Genomic DNA, 26,889 nt, shown 5'->3' on the forward strand with positions numbered 1-26,889 from the left:
GGTGAGGTTCATATTATGCTAAGAATTAGGTGGCGAATGTGCAAACAAACCTATTATCTTCACTAAATTTATAAGGACAACACAAGTGGGAGTAATTCTAGAAATCTATTGAATCTCTGTCAACAAACATGTCACAGAAAAAAAACATAACTAGAAATTTTGCACTTGTTAATATATTACACAGCTTATGAGCAGACGTAGAAAAAAAAAAAAAAAGAGATAGAGCAAATAGAATTATCAGCACTACAAAATTTAGAATCAGAAGAAACTAAAATTTGGGTGTTGTAAAGTGAGATAATTTTCTGTTGATAGCATGACAAACATAATTAGTTTTTTTTAGAAAGTGGCAATAATTACACATTTATTTCCTCTTGTGACCACAATTAGAACATATGGACAGTATTAAAGAGGCAGAAAGAATCTGCCTCAACCCATGCTTTCGAAGACCATTAACAGCCTTTCCAATCTCTGTAGACTGAGGTACAAAGAATTATATGCCCCCATGTCAGTATAAAACTTAAAACAAGATTAAAGAGATGGTAACTGCTCCTAATTAAATGGAAAACAAAAGATTCAGTTCAAACCTTCAAGTATCCACAGACAAGGCCATTAGTTGAAGCCTCCTCAGTGAATCGCATAATACCGAATCAGACTGTCAGAAAAACCACCTTCAATCAAAGACCAGATTACAAAAAGAAGGTAGGACCGTAGGATATATATATATATCAAGAGGTCAATTAGTGTCTCCCCATTATTATTGTTTATTTGTGTGGATGTGTCATAAAGGAGAATTTTATTCAATTAATGTAATATTTGTATTGATATATATATTAATATATAGCTTTGACCTAGTAGCCTCCTGTAGTTCTAATGACAGTACTACTGAATAATGTATACTTCGTTCTTTTTTGTAATATGAAGTAACATATGTAATATGCTTGAGTTTTTGCTAGTGACAATGTTGAGCATACAGTGATTAAGTTCCTTGTCTGCTTGAGTTTTGCTAATGACAATGTTCAGCTTACAATTATTAAGTTCCATGTTTCCTACGAAGTTGAATGTCAAAGCAAAATCTCAAGAACATGATAGCTCTTATAGGGTTCATAGTGTGTGCATTTATATGTATATTTTCTTAGATTGTGTTTGGGAGCAGATGTTGCTGTTTTGTAGACTGGAGTGAGAATCAAAGCTTTTCCAAGAAAGAAAAAAACATGAACATGTTCTTCCTACTATGAACTGAAACTATAAAGAAGGGGATTTCTAGATGATCAGTTCATCCAACTTCAATACCTGCAAGATGAGAGAAACCCAGACTTTGTGGTTGAAGTGGTGGTAAATAGGAGACAATTCTTTTTATAAATCAAAATAGTTATGGTTTTTTATAGTTGAAGCACTTGCAGGCAATATTTTCTTCTACACCACTCCACAATTCTGACATATATATATTAAGATTATATGATGTCATGAGCCCAATGTCATCAACACCAACTACATTAATAGCAAAGGCTACAAGCTGGAAATGACAATTCTGAAAAGACCTAGCTAATTAATGAGCTCACCATGGGGCAAGTTCAAGTTAAATGTTAGAAATATGAAAAAAATAATAAGAAGCCATAAATGTGAGCTCTGGCATTAGCAATCTTTCTCGTAAGATTCAGACCAAAGTAATCAGCCTAATACAATTCCAGAATTGTGAGAGATTAATCTTGGTTGCTGTATTCTAGATCATCTTGCTAAATATTTGGGGAAAGTTGAATGATATAGACATTTAATCAAGAACAAGTCCACAACCACACGAACGATCCAGTAGGCAGTGACAACGATGATGATGTAGTTCTATCGTATGTCAAGAATGTGGGATCAACAACTTCAGTCTAAGTCCAACAGAATAAATAATCCATTCACATGATTCATATTAACATTATTCAATCTACCAGAGAATACGCAGAACATGATTCATATTAACATTATTCAATCTTCCAGAGAATACGCAGACATAAGGTCATAATAAATAGAAAAGGGTCATGTATATCAATACATACAAACAGATGGGTAAAGTAAACTTTTGTCACTAAAAGAAAAACCACTTACTTGAATGAGATGGTTGGTACAACAGCAAAAGCTATCATTAAAAACAACGCAGCTCTGAATGTTGGGATTTCTTGAGAAGGAAAAAAAAAAAAAAAAAACAAGATAGACAAAATTGAGCCATATTTTTGGAAGTGTTATAAAAATGAAAAACAAAAAGTACATGTAAAAATAATTAACAAAAGGGGGTTCTTTCAAAACACTGAGCAGGGCAAGTAGCAAAATGCAAGGGTGATCAAGAAGTATGCATCACGGTTGTAGAAGAAATTGAGCCAAAAAAAAAAAGGAAATTCCACCCCTTTTCCTGGACAAATATAGTCAATCTTAGAAGGTGAAGTATAGCTGGTCTTATTCTGTAGTGATAAAAATTTGCCCTAAATAGGATTTGCCCTAAATAGGGTTTAGTTTGCTAAATAAGAATTACAGAACTTGATTAAATGATTTAGAAAAAAAAAAAAAAATTTAAAACAAAACCCATACATACAAGTTAGCAGTTGCAGAGAGAGGGCTTGAGAGTTGAGAGGCAGTGGGCCAGAGGCTAAAGCTTGCGAACGGCGAACCCGAATTGGAACAACGGGGGATATGGGTTTTGATATTTTGAACAACCTGAAATGATATGCTGATATGGGTTCTAATTCTTGTAGATTTTGTAGTTTGCAATTGCAGAGATATAGAGAGAGAGGGCAAGTTCAGAGTTGAGAATGACAATAGAGATGGAGGCGATTGGGGAGGCTGAAATGATTTGCCCTAAAAATTTCACTTAATATGATTTAGTTTGCAAAACAAGAATTACAGAAATTGATTAATTGATTTAGAAAAAAATAATAAAACAAAACCCATACATACAAGTTAACAGTTGTAGAGAGAGGGCTTGAGAGTTGAGAGACAGCGGGCCAGAGGCTAAAGCTTGCGAACGATGAACCCGAACTGGAACAACGGGCGATGGAAATTGAAGGATATGGGTTTTGATATTTTGAACAATCTGAAATGATATGCCGATATGGGTTCTAATTCTTGTAGATTTTGTAGTTGCAGTTGCAGAGATAGAGAAAGGGCAAGTTTAGAGTTGAGAACGAGAATAGAGATGGAGGCGATTTCGGAGGCTGATCAGATTCTTGTAGATTTTGTAGTTTGCAATTGCAGAGACAGAGAGTGGGCAAGTTTAGAGTCAAGAACGAGAATAGAGATGGAGGTGATTTGGGAGGCTAATCTGATTCTTGTAGATCTTGTAATTTACAGCTACAAGAAAAATAACTTTTTATCACGGTGGAAAAGGTTTTCTACCACGGCTATTTTCTACCACGGTTTTGCACCATGGTAGAAAGTCGGAACCGTGGTAGAAAGTCTATTTTCTTATAAAATAATAGACTTTCTACCACGGTGCATAACCGTGGTAGAAAGTGTTATATAATTTTATTTTATTTTATTTTTATTATTATTATTATTTTTTTTAAATAGTGTAGCCCATTTGAAGCCTTTTTTTTTTTTTTTTTTCCAAACTACTAGCCTTGCAAGGACCCCATAATCAAACCCTAAGTAAATAAAAAATAGTATCATAACCAAAATAATTTACAACTGACCAATAACATCATATATATATATATATATATAACCAATTCCAGATCATTGTTTTATACAAATATTAGGCATATACAAATTTCAAATAAGTACATGATCCACACCTTATATATTTACTTAACGAAAATAAAACAAAAATTCTTCATATCATCTTGCAACTTCTTCATGAGCCATACAAAAAATATAGCGGCAACAAAAAAAGTAACAGCAACTGCAACCCGCAATTCTAGCTTTGACCTACAAAGATGTAATAGTTGAAGTAAGAGAATTAATGTAAAGCAAGTTGTAAAGTTGTCAAAATTAAACCAAGCAAAGCAAGCATTATAATAAAGGTACATTGAAAGATCTACTCTTCATATTAACTCAAGCAAAACAAGTATTAACATGGTCTTAACTCAAGCAAAGCAAGTTCAGTGTGTCAAGGAAATAATCCCAGGATTAAAGCTTAAGCATGGCTTATTTAATAGGTTATTGAAAGTACACAACCCTCCCAAATTGCTCACAAGAGGGCTTTATTCAACAAAGAAAATGACCTTATCTAATTCAATTTTTCTTTCTTTTTGACACTTTTTTAGGACTGAAACCTGGCCAGATTCTTTTAGAAAGTTTAGTAGATCTATTGTTTTTTTATAACCTTTCTTCTCTTCTTTTCAAAAGGAAGCGCCTGATTTAATTAAATACTAATTTAACTTGCTATACTTATTTTGGGATATGCTACCAATAGTAATGGAATCAAATAAATGATCTAGGATGGTTTGTCAGCCATATTATATGGGACTCAGGTACTTGTGTCTTGAGTTGGTAAATGTCAAAGCAGGTAACTGTCTAAGGTTGAATATATCAAATACCTAAATCTGAGGACACTGTTAAATAAGAATTATTATTGCCTTGGATGATATGTCTTTTATATGACATTGAGATTCATATCTACATCACCTTCTACTTTAGCACAAAGGTTATGTATTCTAGTACCAAATGGTGATTTAAGGGACTGACCTAACTCTAATTAATTTCTCACATTCAAAAACAAAATCACTTCTGATCTAAAGCTCACCTTATCACCACCACGTACATATGGTTCGGTTCTTAGGCGCATTTTTTATTCTTTATTTTTGCCTCTCACATTTGCTTTTATATACACTGCCATAAATTGAAGCTCAATTTCAACCTCTCATAGACAAAATAAATGACGACCACACACTTGCACAACATTCATTTGGACGCCAGTGTTTTAGAGTTTAGAAACAACTATATTTTCATTGTTGGCTATTCAAGTGTATTAATAAGCATCATGAGGATATGTTTCACAGTTTCTGGATGTTTTTCTTTTGGTATATTTTTCTTAATTACGAAAGCACTAAGAACTTTCACTTATTTAAATTCAGATGTACTTTTTTTATTTAAGAACAAACATCATACAATCACAAAATATTCCACTATAGTAAAAAAAAAAAAAGACGAGAATTTATTATGAGAGAAAGCAATCATCAGACTAAGAAAAACCCAATCGCACCATGACCTCTCTGAACCAGCAGTTCCACCCCATCCACCTTTATAACAAAAAACAGCACAACAGCAGAATCTGAACATATAAACGCCCAAAAAGCTAATAAAAGAAAGACATGCAAAATGGTAACACTACAGTTAAGCAAGAAACTCATGCTAACGCAGTTATTATTGAAGTGACTGGGATCACATTATAACTTAGCACGCACAAACAAATACACACAAAATAATTACAATATTATAGAGAGAAGGAGAAGCCTTCACCACTTCTAGGGGAAACTATATATACACTACTTGGTAACACTTCAGTTTTTAATTTTAAATTTCATATAAAGAAATTGGCAGACTGTGTTGGCGCATTGATTGGATTGGGAAAACATCACTTTGTTCTATCAGATACCCACAATAAAAATCAACTAAAAAAAACTACAAAGGAGTCCACTAACAAAAATTATAGAGATGTACAAAAGTTTACCTCGGAAACAAACTTTGCAAACAAGATTTAAAGCTCCGCAAAATGAAGATGAAGCACATTCTGTCGGAAACAAAGGAAAGGAAAAAAATATGGATCAGATCAGTTCGCACTAAGGTTTAATGAACTTCCTACAATAAACAAATAAATAAGAAGGAAGCCCAAAAATCTGTTTGAAATAGTTTTTCCCAGCAAAACCTACTTCCCTTTGAAAATTCATAAAAAAATAAATTCTCAACCAATTTGCATGAAACTAATGTCCATTGGAAGCTAAAAGACTATATTTTTCTTCTATCAATTTAAATTAATAAATTTTCTTACCGATTAAATCAGGTTTGAAGGAAAAGATACGAAAAATTATGCTCACAAAATAGTTTTGACAGCATGTTAACATCAACTTTGAAAATCCATAATAATTTCAAAATTCAATCAATTTGAGCCAAACAAAAGCCTGTAAACTCATTAACAATTGTACTTTCATATCCAAAATTTAATTTAAAAGATAACAGTTCTAAGTATAGAGATTTGAGTTCTAGAATCAGCATGTTTGGTTTCATTTTCCAACACAACTCTTCATTTAAATTCTAACAATTCTTCAATTAATTTCACTCCATTAACAAGAAGGTTGAAACCTACCATACCTACAATCTATATATGTCATAAAATCGAGTGGTTTGATGATAAAACTGTACTAATCCATTTTTTTAAATCGTCAATTGATAAGGAAAAATAAAAATTGAAAAACAATCAAGTCCAACTTTCAAAACGCAGCAATCCACCCATAAGTATCTCTGAAGATTCCTCTCAATAATTAAACAAATATATAATCTATCTTAATTTAGTTGTAATTTGAACCAGAAATGTACTCTTTGAAAAAAAAAAAAAAATCTAGAAATGTACTCTGAATTCTGAAATCTATATACTACATGCCCCAAATAGAAGGAAAAGAGACATCGCTGCCCCACCCTAACCCCAGTTTTGTACTATACATCAAAGAAAAAAGCTGGGTGGTTATAACTTCACATTTTTTTAATGGAGAAAATTGTTTATAGAGAAATGTTGGAACAAATTCATCCTTCAGAACAAGGCAATTTACATAGATTTATTTGAAACGAAAACTATGTAAGGAGATATATGCATTCTTAAAAAGAATTCACAACATATGATGATGATGAAAAATAATCCACTAGTGCTGTAATAGGATTTAGAACTAAATTAAATTCAAAGAATGAAACTTCAAACTTACATCTGCTCGTTACATGATGATAGCAATTTCCTATAAATGCAAAGCACAACTTTTACGGAGCCAAAATGCTCATTCCTCAAATCCTTATAAAATCTGTGCTCTAGGTAATCAGTAATCTGTATAAGAACCAACAATGGAAGTCACTTAAAAAAAAGTCATAGGCACTTTGCCAAGGTTACAAATTTTAGAGTAAACTTTTTGGGTCTGACAGAATTCTTGAACTATCAAAAATTTGTCATTGGGTTCAAGAGATTGATATTTTCATTGCTTCAAATTCTCAATTGTTTTTGACATTTTCTTAATCAATATTTCCATTATCTTTACAAGATTTCAGAGTAAATATTTGATTTCAACAGGGGGAAAATTTGAATTAAATAAAAAAACTCTAGAAACTAACTGACTATGAGCATAAAGTTAAGAGCACAAGGCAAGGCTTGCCTTTAAATAAATAAATAGATATTGGCTTCTCTTGTCTCTTAATGTGCCAGGAAAATTGTATTAGACTATTAGGTGATAAATTTAAATTTGAAACCGTAACTAGAAAAATCTTTCAAAAAAAAAATAATTTGATGGGTTAACTAAAGAATAGTATAGTGGCTGAAAACTTTATATGGTAACTGCAAATTTAAATTTAAATGTTGAATTCAGAAAGCTTGAATTTGCTTGAGTCGGGATTTCTGATAGAGCCATGAATTGACAATACAATATGAATTGAATTTTCAGAACAATAGCCTCTTAGTGAAAGGGAAGTTAGGCCGTACCTTTGGTATTCGTAATGGATTTTTCAAAGCATAATCACAAAGCTTCCCAATTTTTCGGTCTTTTGGTTCAGCATCCTACAAAAGGTGATTGACATAACAATATCAGAAGCCTTTAAAGGGGATAAACCCTAATTTCATATATACATCAACAAAATTGAAATCCCTAACCTGTTCATTTGCATCCTCTTCAAAAATTGAACTCCTCTAGCCCAACTCTAACATCAAAATCGCATAGATGAGTGGTGAGAAGAATAAGAATCAAAATTTATGTATCCATTTTAAGCGACCGAGTAAGTTTTGCGAACACACACACATACATATATACGTGTATAAATAGAGAGAGAAATAGATTGGAAACAAACCTAGCAGCAGCGGTTGTCTGCAAATCGCCGAACACACCTTCGCGTCTCTAATGGAGGATTCCAGATTTAGGGTTTCTTCTTTAGGGGTTAGGGTTTGCTCTGATGGCCAACTGAAAGAGGCTTGATGGAAAGAGGGAAAAACATTTTCACCGGTTAGGGCTTTAATCCACCCGCACTGTATGTGGTTTTTTCTTGTGTGGGTGTGTGGATTTGTCTCTGATTTTTCGTTCGATACAGCTTGAGGGAATCGTGGCATAGCCATTCCTAATCTAGTCGCTCGCCCTCGCTCTACTGAATATATATATTTTTTATTTTATTTTTTTTAGAGAGGACAAGCATTCAAAGTATCAGCGAGAAAAATACCCGCTAATATAAATTCACCTCCTACCACGGTGGTAGAAAGAGGCCCTTTCTAGCACGGTTCAGCATTAACCGTGGTAAAAAATACTTTCTAAACCGTTGTAGAAAGACCATTTTCTACCACGGTTCTTGCGGAATCGTGGTAGAAAGCGTTTTTTTACCACGGTTAATGCGGAACCGTGGTAAAAAGACCATGGTTAAAAGTTATTTTTCTTGTAGCGCGCAGAGACAGAGAGAGGGCAAGTTCAGAGTTGAGAACGAGAATAGAGATGAAGGCGATTTGGGAGGCTGAAATGATTTGTGTGTGTGGCCTGAAATGATCTACCCTAAAATTTTAAGAAAGTAGCGGGAGTAAGACGGTGTACAGGATTTCACCAAATTCACTTTCTAGTACGGTGATAAAATAAATGTGGTAGAATAAATTCATTTTCTACCACGGTTATAAAAATAACTGTGGTAGAAAATATAATTACTACCACGGTTTTTTCTTAACCGTGGTAAAATATAAACTTTCGACCACGGTAATTTTAAAACCGTGGTAAAAAATGTCTTTTACCACGGTTATTTTAAAACCGTGGTAAAAAGGGCGTTCTAAAAAACTGTTTTTCTTGTAGTGTATGTCAAGAAGAGACATGATGCCCTTGACAAATATTCTTGTGGTCGAGATCTTTGATATTTGGGGCATTAATTTCATTGGTCCTTTTCCTTTGTCCTATGGTTTTCAATACATTTTACTTGCCGTTGATTATGTTTCTAAGTGGGTAGAGGCTTGTATTACTAAAACGAATGACCACTCCGTGGTTGTTCAATTCATTAAATCCAATATTTTTACTCGTTTTGGTATGCCAAGAGCAATGATTATCGATGGGGGAAAGCACTTTTGCAATCAATTCTTAAGGAATCTATTTCTCAAATACTTCGTCTCGCACAAAGTTGCCACACCTTACCATCCTCAAACAAGTGGGCAAGTAAAAGTTTCAAATCGAGAAATTAAGCATATATTTGAGAAAATAGTGAACACAACCCGGAAAGATTGGTCGCGAAAATTAAATGACACTTTTTGGGCTTACCGGACGGCATATAAGACTCCCATTAACATGTCTCCTTATAGACTTGTATATGGAAAGTCTTGCCACCTTCCAGTTGAGTTAGAACACAAGGCTATGTGGGCAGTTAAAAAGCTAAATCTTGACCTTGACAAAGCCGGAGAAAATCGTTCACTTTAATTGAATGAGTTGGAAGAGTTGAGACACAATGCTTATGATAATGTCAAACTCTACAAAGAAATAACTAAAGCTCTTCATGACAAACACATTGTGAAGAAATCTTTGGAGCTCGGCCAAAAAGTATGGCTCTTCAACTCTAGATTAAAACTCTTACCTGGGAAATTACGAACCAAATGGGAAGGTCCTTATGAAATAATTTCTGTTGCGCCTTATGGGGCGGTAAAGATACAAAGCTTAAAGAATAGCAATACAATCAAGGTAAATGGGCAAAGGTTGAAACCTTACATTGAGGGACAAGTTTTTCAAAAACATATGGAAGCTACCCTTTTGGTGGATCCTATCTATGAAGAGATATAGTGACGCATTTACTAGTGATGCATTTACTCTTATCAATGGGAGTTTAATTTGTTTCCCCTGTAGTACCATTTATTCTCTGTGTCATCATCATCATCAACTTACTTGGATTTGTGTGCAATGATAAATGCATGAATTTTTGCCATTTCGATCGATCTTATAAGAGGTTCGATTGATCGAACATCATCTCTACATCCAATCATCTCTCTGTCCCATCGTGCGAAAATTTCCTGCATATTTTAGTTCTTTGTGTATCGTGCGAAATTTATTTCTGATCGATCCAAAAATTCCATGATCGATCCAGTTTTCCCTTGGATCGATCTTCATTCCACACTTAGAAATTTTTTTAAAACTTTGAAAAATCACCTCTCTATGTATCGTTCGAAGTCGTCTATAGGTTTTCACATTCTCGATCGAACTAGCCTAGATCGATCATTCTCAGATCGATCACAGCCTGGACCCTTTGACTTTTTGACTTTTTCTTTATATTTTTAGCTATTTTATTTTTAATTTTCTTTTACTTTCTTTTGTTTCTAAAAATAATAATAATAATAATAATAATAATAATTATTATTATTATTATTTCTTTACATTATTTATTTCCTTGCATTTTTTACTTCTTGCACTTTTATTTACTTGTTTTTTAAAATTTTGTTTGTGTACATATTTGTTATGTTTTTTAAAAAATAATAATCTTTCAAAGTAGCATTCTGTCTAGCTAGAGACGTTAAACTTAGTAATCATTGTGCATATTTCTTATATTTTGTTTCATTGTACATACTTTCAAAAAAAAAAAAAAAAACTTTTTACCGTTGTGCTCTTTTGTGTAGTCATGCTACTTTCATATTTTCTATTAGGCTTGATCTCATATCTGTTTTTCATCTTGTGCTATATTGCCTTAGGTTGCATGTCTTGGTTATTCTTATCCCATTTGATATTTGATGTAAGTTTGCTAGTGTGGTTATTCAAGTAGGATGTTGATTCCAAGTTTGGGGGAGACGTCTTTAGAATTGGATCACTACCGGACTACATGTCTTTACCACCATGGTATATTCTTTCCATCTTTTCCATTGTTGTCATTGCACATTGAGGACAATGTGCAGTTAAAGTTTGGGGGTAAAGTGACTTTGTTGCATTCTCTTTAAGTTTGAAACTTAGTTGTATTATTGAGATTTGAGATCGATGTTTGCAATGATTTTGATCTTTTGAGGACCATGATACTTAGAATTTAAAAAAATTGCTTGACTGAAGAGTCTAATACTCCTTGCATGCTTTGTGGATACCATTTAGGAGTAAATTTTTCGAAAGATTGATATCTTGCTTGCACTTGTGGTCAACATCATCTTGACTTTGTGATTATTTTGAGATTTACTCTATGATTCTACACTAGCACAGGCGCACACTAACATTCATTTGTGGGGTACATGCTTTGTTAACTATTGATTTGGTTATATCCCAATTGAGCTAGTAGTGCATTGAAATCTTTCATCTTAACAAAAGTGGTAACAAACCCTTTTTATTGAGTAGTCGGGATTCTAACCTCATCAAGCATTGAATTTCTCGCACCAAAAGGTGGAGGGCCCAAACTCTAGGTTAATAATTGAATCTTGCTAAAAAAAAATAAAAATAAAAAATAAATAAAGAGAAAAGAAAAAAAGTTGCAAAAGCAAATAAAAAAGTGAGGACTTCTCCCAAAAGGTGAGAAGTGGGAAATACTGAGATGGGGGTTGTTTTGATTTGTAACCTAATTGATTTGAGCTTGTAAGTCCTTAGGAGTGTTTTAACACCTAATGCCCTAAAGCCGTCCGATATGGGAATCATTGACCTAACGCTCGACCTCATGGATCACTAGAAAGCTTAATAGATCAACACATTGCACCATGCTTCCATCTTTGATCCTCTAGTATAGTAAAAAAAAATAAAAAAAATAAAAAATAAAATAAAATTCGAGTGAAAAGAATAAGTGCACCTAGATGAATAAAGATTTAATAAAAGGTCCACTCTTTGTTTTGATGATCGGGACTAGATTTGTGTGCTAGTTTGAGGGTAAGGATGTAATCATTTCTTTAGTTGGCTAAGATAGCAACATATTTGATGCCGGTTCACTTAAAAGGATTCTAGAGTTGTTTTGATTTGCATGATCATTTTCTTGATTTGTGGATGACCATACTTGCTTGTTTGATGTTGAAATTTTGGGAGATTGTTTAGAAATGGTTGAAAAATTGTATACTTGAGGTAGTTTTCTCCCAATGCTTGTTTGCAATATTGGTGCCTCTTTTGTGAGAATAATCTTACTGTTTGTGGGTATCATTTCTGGAAACCCTCACGAGACTTCACTTATCCACTAGGGATAACCTAGGGGTTTAAAAGGCTTGTTGCATGTGCTAAATGCAATCGTGTTCCCTACGAATATGGCGTTATCCTTTTATTACTTTCTAGATTATAATTGTTTAGTTGTTCATTTCATTCCTATACTTTGTAGTTCATTGCTAGGGACTAGTAATATTTAAGTTTGGGGGTGTGATGAGAGCTTAAAAGTGAGCATTTAAGCCCCTTAAACTCGAGTATTTTAGAACCTTTATCTATCTTATTTTTCCGTTTTAGACTAATTTCATGATCATCGCCTTTTTCAGGCACTTATCCCCAAAATAAGTCAATCCAGCCAAATTAGATCATAAAAGAAGCAATCTCTAGCTCAATAGAAGAAATGAGCAAAATGGAAGCAAGGTGGTGGAAAACAGCATCTTCGATTGATCAGACCAAGCTTTGATCGATCTCACAGTGATCGATCCAGCCATGCCAAGATGAATCAAGCCTCTTGTCCTTATCTTCACCAAAATTCCTTTTTCCATCGATCCAACTTTTCTTCGATCGATCTAACTTCTTTGATCTTATCCCCACCTACCACTTTTGTCTTTTTTCCCAAAATATCCCAAAAGTATCTCAGATTTGTCTTATTCCAAAAAGGCACCGCCATGGTTCGATTCGATCTCACCAAACTTCGATCGATCGAACCCTCTCAAGTGCAAAAAAAATAGAGTTCCAGCTAATTAAAAGGGTGCTCGTAGTGCAATCATTTGGAGGTCCTAGTGCACGAGGTCTGACCATTGGGTGTGACACTTGAGCTACCTATATAAGGATTTTAAGCCATTTTACATATAGAATCTTAGAAATCATATACAATCTTAGAGAATAATATACAAGAGAGAGGTTGGAGGAGTCTAGAGATTGGAGAGAGACACACACTATTTGGGACTTCTTCCACTCATTTAGGGTTTCCATCAAGGAGAAGAAGATCATTCCTACCATGAAGATGGCCCTTGAGGGTTAGATGACTACATGAATGAGTGGCTAAACCATTTTCTTGGGGCTAGAGTTAGCCCTAAGCATGCTTTCTAGACCTTGATGCTTTGTATTTTGAGAGGATTTGTGTTGTAATTTTTATCTTGACCTTGAGATATATATAAATCTTGTTTCTATCTTGATTTGTGTAGTTTAATACTTCCAATTGATCATTTCATTCTATCCATATATCTATATATGCTAGAATAGATGTCCATGCATTTATCTCTAGTTTTGTTATATTGATGTATGTCTATGTGTGTTAATATCATGAATCTAGTGATGGTCAAGGCATGGGGCTTAAATAGAATACTCTTGTGGATTATTTGATGGTTCATACTTATTTCTTGATAGATTGTGCCTCTTTCTTAATTTAATTAGTTTAATTTTCATGTCCCTAACTTAGTTGTAGTGTAGTTGCCTTACTTTCTTAGATGGGAGGACAATCTATGCTTATTGTTTGATGTTCCATACTTATGAATGCAAGTAGTATATTTCTTAGTTTGTTGATGTGTTTTGATTGTGAGCTTAAAGAAAGGAACAATGGCTTAATTTGATATATTCTGCTATTCATTAGTTGTCTAGACAATGTATGCTTAAATGGTCATCCATACTTATTGATTCAATCAATCACACACACTAATATTGCAACATACAATCCCCTTCATTTATTGCATATGGAGTGTCTAGGAAAGTGATGCTTAATGGTGAAATCTAAGTCCCAAGATCCCTCTCTTATATTCTCTACATTTTACTCTATTTTAATTACTTTACCTTGCATCCATTTGTTTAAAATTGTAGTTTAATTAACCAATCAAACCACCTTTTGATCACTCGACCTACTAATTCGATCTTGTTTCCAAGCAAAAGTACGCTTCTGATCCCTTGGGACGATCCCTACTCACCCTATCTATATTTAGTAGTTAGAGGTAGCAGTGACACTTTATAAATTCAAACTTAGCCACTCTTTAACACGTTTTAACTTGTTGGAATCACGACAGTTCCACCTACCCACCTCCATGATACTTAGAGTTTTGTTCAACATGATCCCAAAATGCATCCCTTTTTTTTTGTTTTTTTTCATTTTTCCTTGATAGCATAAGTATATGGTGTGAGATTTATGAAAAATATCTTTATATTCTACTAAAACATCTAGTGAATGTGGTGATTTATAAACTTCGAAAATAATAATAATAATAACAACAAAGATACTAACAAAATTTAAAAGATCTCAAAACAAAACAAAAAATTTATAAATGTCTACAAATATCAATAAAAATCTATGATTCTTCAAAATTATAGCGTTCCACAAGGTATATATATGTGTTTTATTACTTTGATTAAAGATCAAGCATTGAATTGACAATAATAAGAGATTAAAAAAAAATAAAATAGAGTGATAGTAGAACAACTGAGTGGTCACAGCCTTTCCCGAGATTGCACAACAAATAATATTAATTGATGGTGTGAAAAAGAAGGGCTATACCAAACAAAAAATAGTAGTTTGTGTTAAGAATATGTGTTTGAGAAAAATACATCATTAGAAACGTGAACGGAAAAAAAAAAAAAAAAAAAAAAAAAAAACTAGGTTACCCTAAAGTATAAACACGAATTAAACGGAGCAACCAAAATGAATAAACGAATAAACGCGTTACATACATGATGATGAAAAAAACGCTTATTTTATTGTATCTTTTAACTCTAATCTACAAACGGGAGTATTTTCCCAAAATTCGTACGTATACGATACACGAATTTACTAACTAGGTCCTTGCCCCTTGCAATCCCTCCACAAAGCGTAAAATGGTTGCTGTCTGTCCAATCATCCCCCCATGCAATCCCACTGCAGTGGTTAAAATGTCTGCTGCCTGTCCAATCGGGATGCCAATGCCTTCACCCGTCTTACAATAGATTGCAAAGTTCTCACAGTTGTTGATTAAGATGTTGTAGTCAAGAAAACCATTACGAAGAATAGATTCAACACGATCAAGGACAGTTTCGGGTGGATCAGAAGCCTTACGGCTACTGATCCCTCGTCGATATTTGGCCCATGAGACACCATACCGATATAAGTAGAGTTCACCACCAGAAAGGAAGCAATCAATGCAGGAAGATATGACACCATCAAGCCCCGAGTGATACCCGCAAATTGGGCATGGGTTGTCAGAATGAGAGCTAACTGAAACGCCGGCCGCAGCCTGAGTGAAGTGGATCACCATCCCATCACCTGCATATATTCCTGTTGTCCATGGCAGATATGTTACCAAAACTTTGGTAATAAGTGATATATTGAGCTATAATTGATGAAATTCTAAAAGAATTTAGTAATATTTTCAATATTGATATTCAAAATATTATGAATACAATTATAAATAAAAGGACAATGCTTAGGTCCTCACCGGTGAGGATGTACACCATCCTTACTGGTGATGTGTACCAATAACAAATAAATACATCCTCTTTATTTACCAAATCAAATATAGTGGGTACATATTTACTTACCAAATAAGAGATAGTGGGCACATCCTACATCTTTCATTTAGTAATTACGGATGGTGTGTTCACTTGTTATTGGTCCACATAACCGGTGAGGATGGTGTAGATCCTCACCGGTGAGGATCTAAGTATTGTTCTAAATAAAAAGGAGGTGTTAGAGGAAAGGATAAGGAAAAGACTACCGTGTGGTTATGCCCAAATTTGTTATACGAATTCGTTGATTCCTTTTTCTAAATCTAGAACTTTTTTTTCTTCCCATCCTAATTTTGAGGGTAAAAATATCTTCAATCTCTTACTTCTTGTAAACAATTCAACTAAAATAATAAAGTAGAATTGGTCCCCAAAAAAAAATTAAATAGAACATATAAAGAATAATAGGACGAGCACTAAAAGGAGTGAATGAGCTCTTAAATGGGAAAAATAAATACACAAATTAAAATAAGTGAACAAATTTCAAGAGGAGCTTGACAAGGTGAAGTCCAATATCCACCTTTTACCTTTCCCGATCTTCCAGAAGAAGGCACAAAAATACTTCTTTAAGGAACATCCTCCGTTTATGAAGACGACATCCTCATGTATAATGATTCTCTCAAGATTAAAACAAATTGGTTTTGCCATGATGGGGTTAAATTGGCCAATGGTTTAACTTCTTGTAAAATCATTGAACAAGTAGCCAAGGCAATACCATTTGTTAAGATTTTTTTTTTTTTTTTTTACTTTAAAATTTTCCCACCTTTAAAAAGTGTACTATAAAAAAAGTGTCTTTTTTGCAATTAAAAATGGAAAGTGATAACGAAAAGGGTAAACAAATATCACAAATCATGTCACATTAAAAATGCTTCACCCCAATACTTTGAACAGTCTTAGCGCTAAAAGCAGCATGATGTTCCACAACCAGGATCTTCCCACAAGATTAAAGTTATGGACGCAGTTGGAAATTGCATTATTATATGAATGTAGTTGATTACTTGATTGTTATATTACTTTTTTGCATCAAAATTTCTATGCCCCACCAATCAAAACAATAGTAAAAACTAAAACTTCATTCCAAGAAGTAATCAAATTCAAGCAGGAAATTATAGAATCTCGGGAAAAAAAAAATATATTAGTGAGGATCTATACTATACTGATCGTAGATGTGGACTCCCAGATGGTAATCAATTCACCATCTCTGATTTGGTAAGTGAGTATCTATCTCACTATATTGAATTTGATAATTAAAAATGACATGTTCATTTATTATTGGTGTAGAAATATATATACATATATAGAAAAAAAAAACAATAGAGCTAATAATGGGTGGAAATTTAATAATAAACAATAACTTCGAGGGTAAATTGAGGAAAATGGTACAACAATATCATATAATTTAACATAGAAATAATATGTTGTAAGCAAAGATTAGGCATGAGATGTGTGTAGTAGTGGTAATCATAGAAGAATTAATGGATAAAAAATGAGAGAAGAATTAAAAGGAAAGGAAGGACCGTGATGAGCGTAGAGGTTTAAGGCCCTCCCCCTCCATGAGTAGATGTGATCGCCTGCCCTCAGTTCCGCTCTGCTGATCTTGTCAGACACTCCTCCCATCTTCTCTCTTGACCTCTTTCTCTGTTGATCTTGTTAGATTACACAGCACTACTCTCTCTCTCTCTTTATACTGCCATAAGTGCAAAGAGAATAAGTTCTCTTAGTCTCAACGCTATACTTGCAAAGAGAATAAGTTTTCTTGCAAAGGGATTCTCCTGGATGTTGGAGTGTGCAGAATCATATGAGCCTTGTTGGTTGTGGCATAGCCCAAACAATGGTGGGTATGTTTAATGGAACTGATGTTCAGTTCGGTGCAGTTTTAAGCCCATCCTTGTGGCTTACATTTAAGCATGACCAGATGACTATGGGTCATTTATTTGGTTGGGCCGTTAAATGCTTGTGTGCTCGTAGAATCTTTGTGTTAATATCTTATGGAGGCGTTGCTTGTTGTCTTTTTTATGCTTTTGTGTGTAGGGTTATTTTGTTAGGTTTTGCTGTGTAGATGCGGTATGGCTCTTTTCTTTTTGCCAGGAAAAAAAAGAAAAAGTGTGCATTAAATGCATAGAATAAAAATAAAGAGTGAAAAGAGAAAACAAGATGTGTGCTGGGTGGAAAGTAATTGTGAAGGCATTAAATACATTTAATGCCTATTATAGCGTGATGTTAAGCAAAGGTGCAAGGAAGTGAGTCCGGCACCAGGTATTGAGAGAAAATTTAAAGGGAGGTGTGAGAATAATACAGGGAGTGAGAAGTGAGAACCCAAGGGTGGTTAGGTTTTGGGTGTTTCCATTCCCCGATAATTATTCAAGTCTTAGGAATAACTTGAGTGGGATCTCTTGTAATATTTTTCTTTATAGTGATATTTTGTCAATTTGTCCTGTAATTTTTTCCCCTCTATCCCGAATATTTTTATTTTCTTGCACTTATTTTATTTCTCGGCAAATCTATCTTGGTTGTTGCTACACACACATTTAAGTTGATTTTCTGGTCCTCCAACTACGTTTTAAGTCCATGGTAGGTGTTGTGGTCCGTGGATCCGGCTCCTCTCCTCTCAAATATCTTCTAAGTGCATCTACAAGTAGGGGGTGGTCCCTCCAAATTTTTCCCAATCATGTATTATTTTAATAGTATTATTGATTTTGCATAGAAAAATTAGAGCTGGGCTCCCATTTTTTTAAAAATTTTTATTTATAATTATTAAAAGTAATTTCCAAGTGAAATTACTGTTATAAGCCTTGTTAAAATTTATTAGTACTACTCGTATAATTTTATAAACCTACTCTTAAAATAAAAATGATTACAATTATTTAATTTTATATTACAGCTTGACCGCCCAAATTATCTAACGGCGTTTTAGTTCCACAGGCCTCATTCTTTGTCCCCTTCTTCTGATGCTTCTCTCTCTTTTATCCTGAGAACAATTTATCAGTATTATCTTTGTGTAGGCCTAACTAAATACAAATTCTCTCTTCCCTTCAATTTCAGCCCTAATTAGGTGGTTTTTTTCTTTTTTAATCTAATGAGATTTAAGTTTTCTAACTGCAATATACACACAGGTATTTATATATAGTCGGAAAGAATGGATAAATAAATGTATTTTAGTTGTGTAGGGTTTGTATTGGTTTATATATGTTTGTGTTACTTGTGTATATATACAACATGCCCAGAAAGTAAATTGAAATTTTAAATGATAATACTAAGGAATGCTAGCTGCAGTTGTGCATGCGACTCTAGAAGGACAGTCGCGCCTCTCATTGGTTGAAAAACCAATCATAAAAGGTATAATTAGTGCATCTTTCCTATTTTCATTGAACTTTAAAACTTAACATTTTAAGACCAAATTAACCTTTACAACTTAACATTTTCCTTTCCTGCCATACACATATATAATCTTCCTTCTTTCATTTGTTATATATATATATATATATATATATATATATATATTATTTTCATTTTTTATTTTATTTTTTTAGTAGTTCTTAACTGTTTATATATTATATATGTGTGTGTGTGTGCGCGCGCGCGTGTGCGCGAGCCCAATATTATGTGAACCGAAAGAAAAAGAAAAAGAAAAACACTCATGTGAATAGATTATCTCCTTACCTTTTTCTTTTTTTCAATTCTTTTTCTTTTCTTTGTTTATATATATATATATATATATATATATATATATATATATATAAACATATATAATTAACCATATCGTGTATGAATTATAAAACCATTATTATTTTTCTTTTACACATTAACTAAAACTCAGTCCTCAAAGGAAGTTGTCAATCCACACGAACGAGTCTCGGAAATCATTCCAGAGTACTCGAGACGACACTAATCAATGAGAAATCAAACTCAGAAAGGAAGGACAACGGAGAAAAAAAAAAAAAATATCCGTAAAAATCTGAGAAGAGGGAAAGGAAGGAAAAAGACTGGGTCATTACAGATTTATACGACCTTCTTCACCACACGAGAGAGCAAATTTGGAAGGAGTGTAGGCTCTTCTTGGACTGCAAATTGGGGATTATATTCTGCTTCCCAATCATGAGTACGAAGTGGGTTGGGATGTGATTTTGGTGGATGAGCAAAGTGGGAATTTTTCGGCGGCGCCGGGGTGGATGGCCTCGATATTCACCACTGGCGTGCTAGTGAGAAGCAAGTTGAGGAAGCAGCAGAGGAAACACCCATGTATTTATGCATGATGTGAATAGGGAGGTGGAGAGATTGCTTGCTTAGAACAAGACTTTCTATTTGTTTAAATTCAGTCAGGTGGGTTCTTCAATTGTATTCCCACGTAAGAAAATGTTTCAGTTTTGAAAAAACCCTAGAATCAATCCTTCAAATCCTATTCTGGAAGACTGCCTTGGATGGATGGTTGAATGTATACTAGCAGCTTGCCTCAGAATTGGTATATGTGGAAATCTTTCTGACTCTGTTTGTGTTGGTTGTGATCTGTGTTTGGTTGGTTGTGATCTGAGGCTGTGAGGCTGTGGTGGTTGTGTTTGGGAAGAAGAAGTATAGCCCTATTTGTGTTTAATTACCTAAAATGATACCGTTTACAATTTTGTATACTATTAGTATTTCATTACCTATTACGACGCCGTTTAGAATTGTGTCTATTTAGGTAATTTCAACTTCTAGCAATTTTTTATTATTATTGTATAAAGAATATTGGGGGCATTTTCGTATATTTACATATCCCTCTGCCAAGAACTCCTTATTCGCACAATTATGAAACTAATGGGTGGCGTTTGAACAACAGGGGTGGCGTTTGAACATTTTTGAAAATAGAGAGGTATTTTTTGCACTTACCCCTATGTGTGTGTATATATATATAGATATATATATATATATATATATATATATTTAATTTAGTAATAGGTTTGATTGATCCATGGGAATAAACCCAAACATAAGGGTCCTTCCATAGGGAACTAATAGGTGTAATTGGTGGTTTCATGTACCCCTACTCGCAGGAGCTGAGCCAGGATTGTCTTTTAGGGGGTGTAGTGTAATTGATAGGAGGAAAAAAAAAAATCGACGCAAACATAGATCAATCTTTTCGCTAAACAAAAATACCAAACACTTGAATAATTCTTTGATTACAGAGAGTGTACCAAAGAGGATGAGGAGTGAGGAGTTTCAGACACTTTTAGATGTAGAGGCCTGAGCTTCTCCCAAACTCTGCCTCGCCTGAATGAAGGCACCACCGGAGGAGATGATGCATTTGGTTTTTTAGCAAGGCAAATTTGTTATAAGCTATGACTAATTTTTAGATAATGGGTTTATTTAAATGATTCCTTGTTCTATGCTATGATTCCCTTACTTCTTTTTATTTATTTATTTTTTTTTAATTTTTTTTAGAGCAAGTGTATCGGCCTATAATATACGCACCATTCAAGTTAGGAGTGCAGCTCGAAAGCGAGATCTCAAGGACTTACTTTTAGCAATCCACCTTTTGAACTTTGTAAAAACACAAAACAATATATTTTCTATTATATGACACTTTTAGAAAATAGTAATTCCTTAGGCTCTGGTTAGTGAATGACAAAATCACCCCATCCTATCACTAATTTGTGTGAATTTTTTTATTTTTTATTTTTAAGGGAAGAATATTTGAACTTTCAAAAATTTATGCATATAATAATATAAAAAATCAGAATTTCAGAGGGGGCATGTGCCCCTCCTAGGCACATGCTCCCTCTGCCACTGCCTACTAGAATTCTATTGGGAGGCTAATGGGTTTGTTCCCTAACGACGGAGAGTAGCTTAATACAAGAAATAGGAACTTTTTCATTTTAAAATTTTTATTTGGGTTTCGTGAACTGAATTGAGGACAACCAATTATTTTACAAGTTTATGTACGAGGGATTTGGTGATGCTATTAATAATCAAATGCTTCTCGTTTCTCATTGGCTGGTCTTTGTTTTGATTGCATGTTTTTTTAGTACTCAAGAATGCCCTATTTTGGTGCTTTCAGCCTTTTCTACACTTATTTGGTTGTGGAAGTGCTCAATGCTCAAATTTTATGGTTTGGCATGGTTTCCTGTATATATATATATTTGTATACGTATATTCGTTGAATCCTCACAATAGTTATAAGTGAAGATGTCAAATTTTTAATGGATTTGAAATGGGGTCATGGTTCCCCAAAAAAGATCGTGGATTCGATTCTCCAATCTCCATATCCTCGGCATGTACCTTCTCTCTCTGTATATTTTTTTTCAAAAGTGATGCAGTGGGGCAAAATTGGGTTCCTTTTTTAATTCTTTTCAATAGTGCATGATTCAACTATATATATATATATATATATATATATATATATATATATAACATCTATGGTATCAAGAAATTATTGTGGCGGTAAAACACCATCAAATCTTCACCTCCAAATCATCTATGGTATCAAGAAATTGTAGAAATGGGCTTTAAAAGAGAGTGTAAGAAATCCTAAGAATTCTAAAGAACATGTATTTAGATCGAGGCTAGAATTGAATTATATGTCCATTAAGACAATACATATTTGCTTCACTTGGTGCTACATGAACTTAAGATGTAATGATTTTCCTTTTGTAGCAGCACTCCAAACCAATGGATCAGCGAAACAAACTCCATATTATACATTCTTTGGACCTCTCTCAAACTCAAATGAATTCTTATACTCAAAATTCTTAGGGCCAGTTTGGTTGGGAAGAAATGGAAGGAAAAGAAAAGAAAGGAAATGGAGGGATATGGAGTTTTGTGTTTGGTATAAACTTTTAGAAGGAAAAGAGAGGAAATGGGAAGGATTCCAAGGGATATGTTTAAAGTTTGAATAGTTATTTTGTTATCCCTTCAAAAATGGGAGGAAATAGAAGGAAAGGGAGGGAAATGGTTACATTTTTAATTAAATTTTTATAATGCAAAATTTACCCTTATTTTTATAAACAACAACAACCATGGAAAAGGTTTTACCGTTATAGTGGTAAATTTATTAAAATAATTTATTTTCCTTTCATTTTCTAAATACGATTACTATCATTTCCTTTATTAGTCAACCAAACACAAAGAAAAGAAAAATTCTGGGGATTTACGATCGATCGCACATGCATTTACGATCGATCGACAAAGGGCCAATTTTAAGGCTGTTGAAATTTTTTCTAAGTATAGAATTTATGATCGATCGCAAATATTTACGATTGATTCCGTGTATTTATGATCGGTTGACATAATGCACAAAACAAATGCCCTAGTTGGTGACCAAACTTTGAATGACCATATCATCTTTGTTTCTAACCCGATTTAGGTCATTCTTAAGTCCAAATTGAAGGATTTTGAACCCTCTTTCCATTAATACTAGTCTAACTTCCTATTTATGCATCTAAATGACCGTTTTACCCTTATAAACCCTAGAGGTCCTGTGTGAACCCGAAGATAAGATCTTCACCTTTTCATGAACCGATGTGTTTAGAAATGACTAGTGTGACTTTATTTTGACTCCTATGACTTAATAAGGTGCACAATGACCATTTTGACCTCGAGAGTCCTCTGGACGGGATAGCATCGACCCGAGTAGCAATTCGGATCCACGGATTCGGGTCATTACAAAACATGCCTTAATGCATAATTTTCCACATATATACATATATAACTACACCAAGTAGGATAATAGTGAAAATGAAATGGATTCAGGAAATTTCTCAGGCACCAAACCCGAGCATGGGCCTACACGGGACCTCTCAGGTCCAAAAATCCAAAAAATGGCAAAATAGACTAAAATACATTTCTAAGAGTTCTAAAATTGAACAAATGACCTAAATGACCCTCAGAACTTACACCGAACACAAAGTAATGCACGAAAAATAATCAATATGAAAATAAAAGAAAATACTGAAAAAATTTGAAAAAAATTTGGGACAATACATAAATGATCCTTAGAATAGGTCATGTACTCAATATGACCCATGATATGTATGAAGGCTAGGAACACAAAAGTTCAAATCATAGCCCTTTAGAGAAGATCGACCGACTTGTGAAACAAGACCAGTTGACTGACAGCCCAATAGAGAGTTGGGCTCTCAATCTTAGTTGTTTCAGCCGATTGAAGGGTCACTGTAGGTAGATCGACAATGGACTTTAGGCCGACCGAAAGCAGTTCATCAGCCAGACGAAAAACCTTGATTTGAACTGTAACGGCTATTAATGCACTTAATCGTCTCAACCAACCTAGCTTCCAATAGTTATAATGTGCACTTCTCTCTCTATATATAAATGGTGCATTGATGTATGTGATAGCTAAGATTGAGAGAACATTTGATTAAACACTTCGTTCTATTATGTACGTTCTCTCTAATTCATCAATAGACTTGACTTTCATTTACTTTTATTTAACACTTCTGCAATTAAGAGCTATCATTTGAGCTTTTATTACTCTCTTCTGTTCTCTCTAATTCATCAATAGACTTGAGCTTCATTTACTTCATTTATTACTCGAGTCTTGTGAGTCTTGATTTGCAAATCAATCTTTGTGAGATATTATGGTATTAAACACTTCCTATATTTATTTCAAAGGGTTGGTATGACCCAAAGAAAGCCTAAGAGAATGAGTTTCTCTTAATAAAGGAATAAAAAGCAAGTCCACTTCATCATTGTAAGGCTTTGCTCTCTACTACAAAGGAGAAGCCTTTGTGGATTTAGGAAAGTCTCAAGAACGATCTTGGGTTGAGGAGTTGGAGTTTCTGAACCTCGCTAAATCGGTTTGTCATAGTTTGCAATCTCTCTTCTCCTATCTCCTTTATTATTGTGCTTTTAATATTTACTCTATCATACATCTTATTGCACAATTTGATAAGTTAATTATTTCATATTGCATATCTATAATCCGAAAAATTGTACCCCCCAGGGTTAATACTTGGGTAACAATACACACACACATATATATATATATACACACATACTAGTAGTATTAACATGTGATGCACATGATGACAAACTTTTGTAATTTTTTTCAAAAATAATTGGTTTACCTAATAATTAGTCCAATATAATAAGAAACTTAATAATTGTACTAATTACTAACTCAAAATTAAAAATGAAATTAAAAAAAAAGAAGGAAATGTTATATGGACTTATTTCTATTGCTCGTTGATTGAAGCACAAGGGACTTTTGTTTTAACCCTTCAAAACTAAGTTGTTCTCGAGAAGTACTCGAAATTGATTTTTGGCAAAACAAAATGTACCAATATAATTTATCAACCTCATAATGGAAAAATATAGGAATGATTATTAGCATGTGAACTTCTAATGCAGAATAAAATTTTTACTTTAATTGGCATAAGATGGCCTAAATTTTTTTTGATAGAAAAGAAAAACAATAAAAATTTATAAAGATAAACACAGTAGTAATAAAGGGTTTAAATTCTATATGGATAAAGTGCAATTGAGTAGGACCATTAGTTCTAATAATACCAATTCTACCAATAAACATTATTAAGTTTACACAACTTTATGTAAATTATACAATTACTTCTTGTAATATGGTCTTCATGCTAACATGTCATGATGCATCAAGCAATGTAAAGTTGACATTGGCTACCTTTGAGGGTTTATTCATGTACGCATTTTCTTCTACAGTCATAGCTCTAGGATACATCTTACAGAATCAATAAATTTGACTAATCACCAAAATAGCTTATCATGAGTTATCTCATAATGCAACTTAAAAATCATGTGTCTAATACAATAAAAAAAAATTAGATGACAAAAATAAATAAATAAATAAATATATAAAAAAATGGAACCTAAGAAAAAGAAAATTTTGGGAAACTTCGTACCTGTGAAATCAAAGACAGAAACATTAATACAATAAAATGAATATGGAGAAGAGATAGAATGGAAAAAAAGGAAGTTTGAATTTATATACACTTTTAAAATAATTGTTTAAAAGTGCAGATAAATAATAGAAATTAAATGCATTTTTATAGGGTACTAGAAAAGCTTGCATGCATTGCACGTGCTAAGAAATGTAACCTTAGAAAAAGAAAATTTTGGGAAAATTCGTACCTGTGAAATTAAAGGCTGAAACATTAATACAATAAAATGAATATGGAGAAGAATAGAATGGAAAAAAAAAAGGAAGTTTGAATTTATATACACTGTGACGACCCTAGATTTTTCAACCCAGTGTGTCCTGTGATGACTCGAACCGGATCCAAGATGCAGAAGCAAAAGAAGCAAAATGGCCTCAAGAGATGTACGCCATCCCTAAGGCACCACGATGACTCCCTATGAAGCCACGAAATTCAAATGAATAAAGTGCGGAAGCAAAACAAAGACAAGTCCTTAGAGATGTACGTCATCCCTTGGGCACAAGAATGGACTCTCAAAGAGTTTCGAGGCCCAACGGAAATAAAATGAAGAGAAGGGCATCAAAACCCAACAAGAGAAGAGCTAGGGGTAAAATGGTCATTTTACCCTAAGAGGAAAGAATTTAGCTTCAATAAGTTAAATTAGATCTAAAGCATCCTTTGGTAATTTCACATGAAGTCCCAAGGCCAAAGGAAGAGAAATTCTAGATGAATCATATCCCGGTTCAAACCAAATCTGACACCCTCTCACTAAAACAAGGATATCTTGAGCTAGGAGACAAATCTAAAACTGAAACTAGCACCATTGTAAAGACAATGAAAAATTAATGAAGTTAGACTCAAGAATCACCTGATTTGGAGTCTGGACGGAAGAGATATGAAAATAAGAACAAATGGCATTCTCCGGTTTAGAGATACCCTGATCCTATCTCACTAAAACTTGAATAACTTGAGTTACGGATGAAATCTAAAGGTCTAATTGGTACCATTGGAAATCTTATTTCGACGTGGTTAGTTTAGACACAAGAACGGACCAATTCGGAGTTAAAACGAGTGAGATATGGCCCTCTGAAAGAAAGTGACAGGAGCAAGAATAGAGCCTCGTGGGCGCCTGCCAAATGTGACAGAACCCCACGGGCACCCTCCAGAATGCTGCGGGGGCTTGCGAAATGCAGCAGTGGTGTGAACTGGAACCCTAAAAATGCGGAAACAAGGCAAGGAAACCAAGTCTC

General features: G+C 33.8%; 1 protein-coding gene and 1 long non-coding RNA gene across 2 annotated transcripts; both read right to left on the bottom strand.

Annotated features, from left to right (window-relative positions):
* Window positions 1–2,105: 2,105 nt before the first annotated feature.
* Window positions 2,106–8,356, bottom strand: LOC132295435 (uncharacterized). The gene is made up of 7 exons (XR_009478468.1): window positions 8,014–8,356; window positions 7,820–7,866; window positions 7,652–7,726; window positions 6,891–7,006; window positions 5,648–5,707; window positions 2,573–3,903; window positions 2,106–2,161 (listed from the first exon to the last, which is right to left on the bottom strand). It is a non-coding gene; the product is annotated as an uncharacterized LOC132295435 (long non-coding RNA).
* Window positions 8,357–14,914: 6,558 nt separating this feature from the next.
* LOC132295437 (protein LEAD-SENSITIVE 1-like) lies at window positions 14,915–17,426 on the bottom strand. Its single transcript, XM_059793708.1, has 2 exons — window positions 17,279–17,426; window positions 14,915–15,534 (listed from the first exon to the last, which is right to left on the bottom strand). The coding sequence occupies exons 1-2, from the start codon at window positions 17,376–17,378 to the stop codon at window positions 15,059–15,061; spliced, it is 576 nt and encodes a 191-aa protein (XP_059649691.1). The 5' UTR covers window positions 17,379–17,426; the 3' UTR covers window positions 14,915–15,058.
* Between the last annotated feature and the right edge of the window lie 9,463 nt (window positions 17,427–26,889).

Source organism: Cornus florida, unplaced genomic scaffold, assembly GCF_030987335.1.
Source record: "Cornus florida cultivar Cherokee Brave unplaced genomic scaffold, ASM3098733v1 CherokeeBrave_3.0.0_Hap2_Chr02, whole genome shotgun sequence".
Taxonomy (NCBI): Eukaryota; Viridiplantae; Streptophyta; class Magnoliopsida; order Cornales; family Cornaceae; genus Cornus; species Cornus florida.

Bases quoted from the DNA above. Each gene is read 5' to 3' on its own strand.
- LOC132295437 (XM_059793708.1), bottom strand. From the start codon at position 17,378: ATGGGAGGAGTGTCTGACAAGATCAGCAGAGCGGAACTGAGGGCAGGC. The intron at 15,535-17,278 runs GTCCTTCCTTTC...CATGGACAACAG, and splicing joins AAACCTCTACGCTCATCACG to GAATATATGCAGGTGATGGG.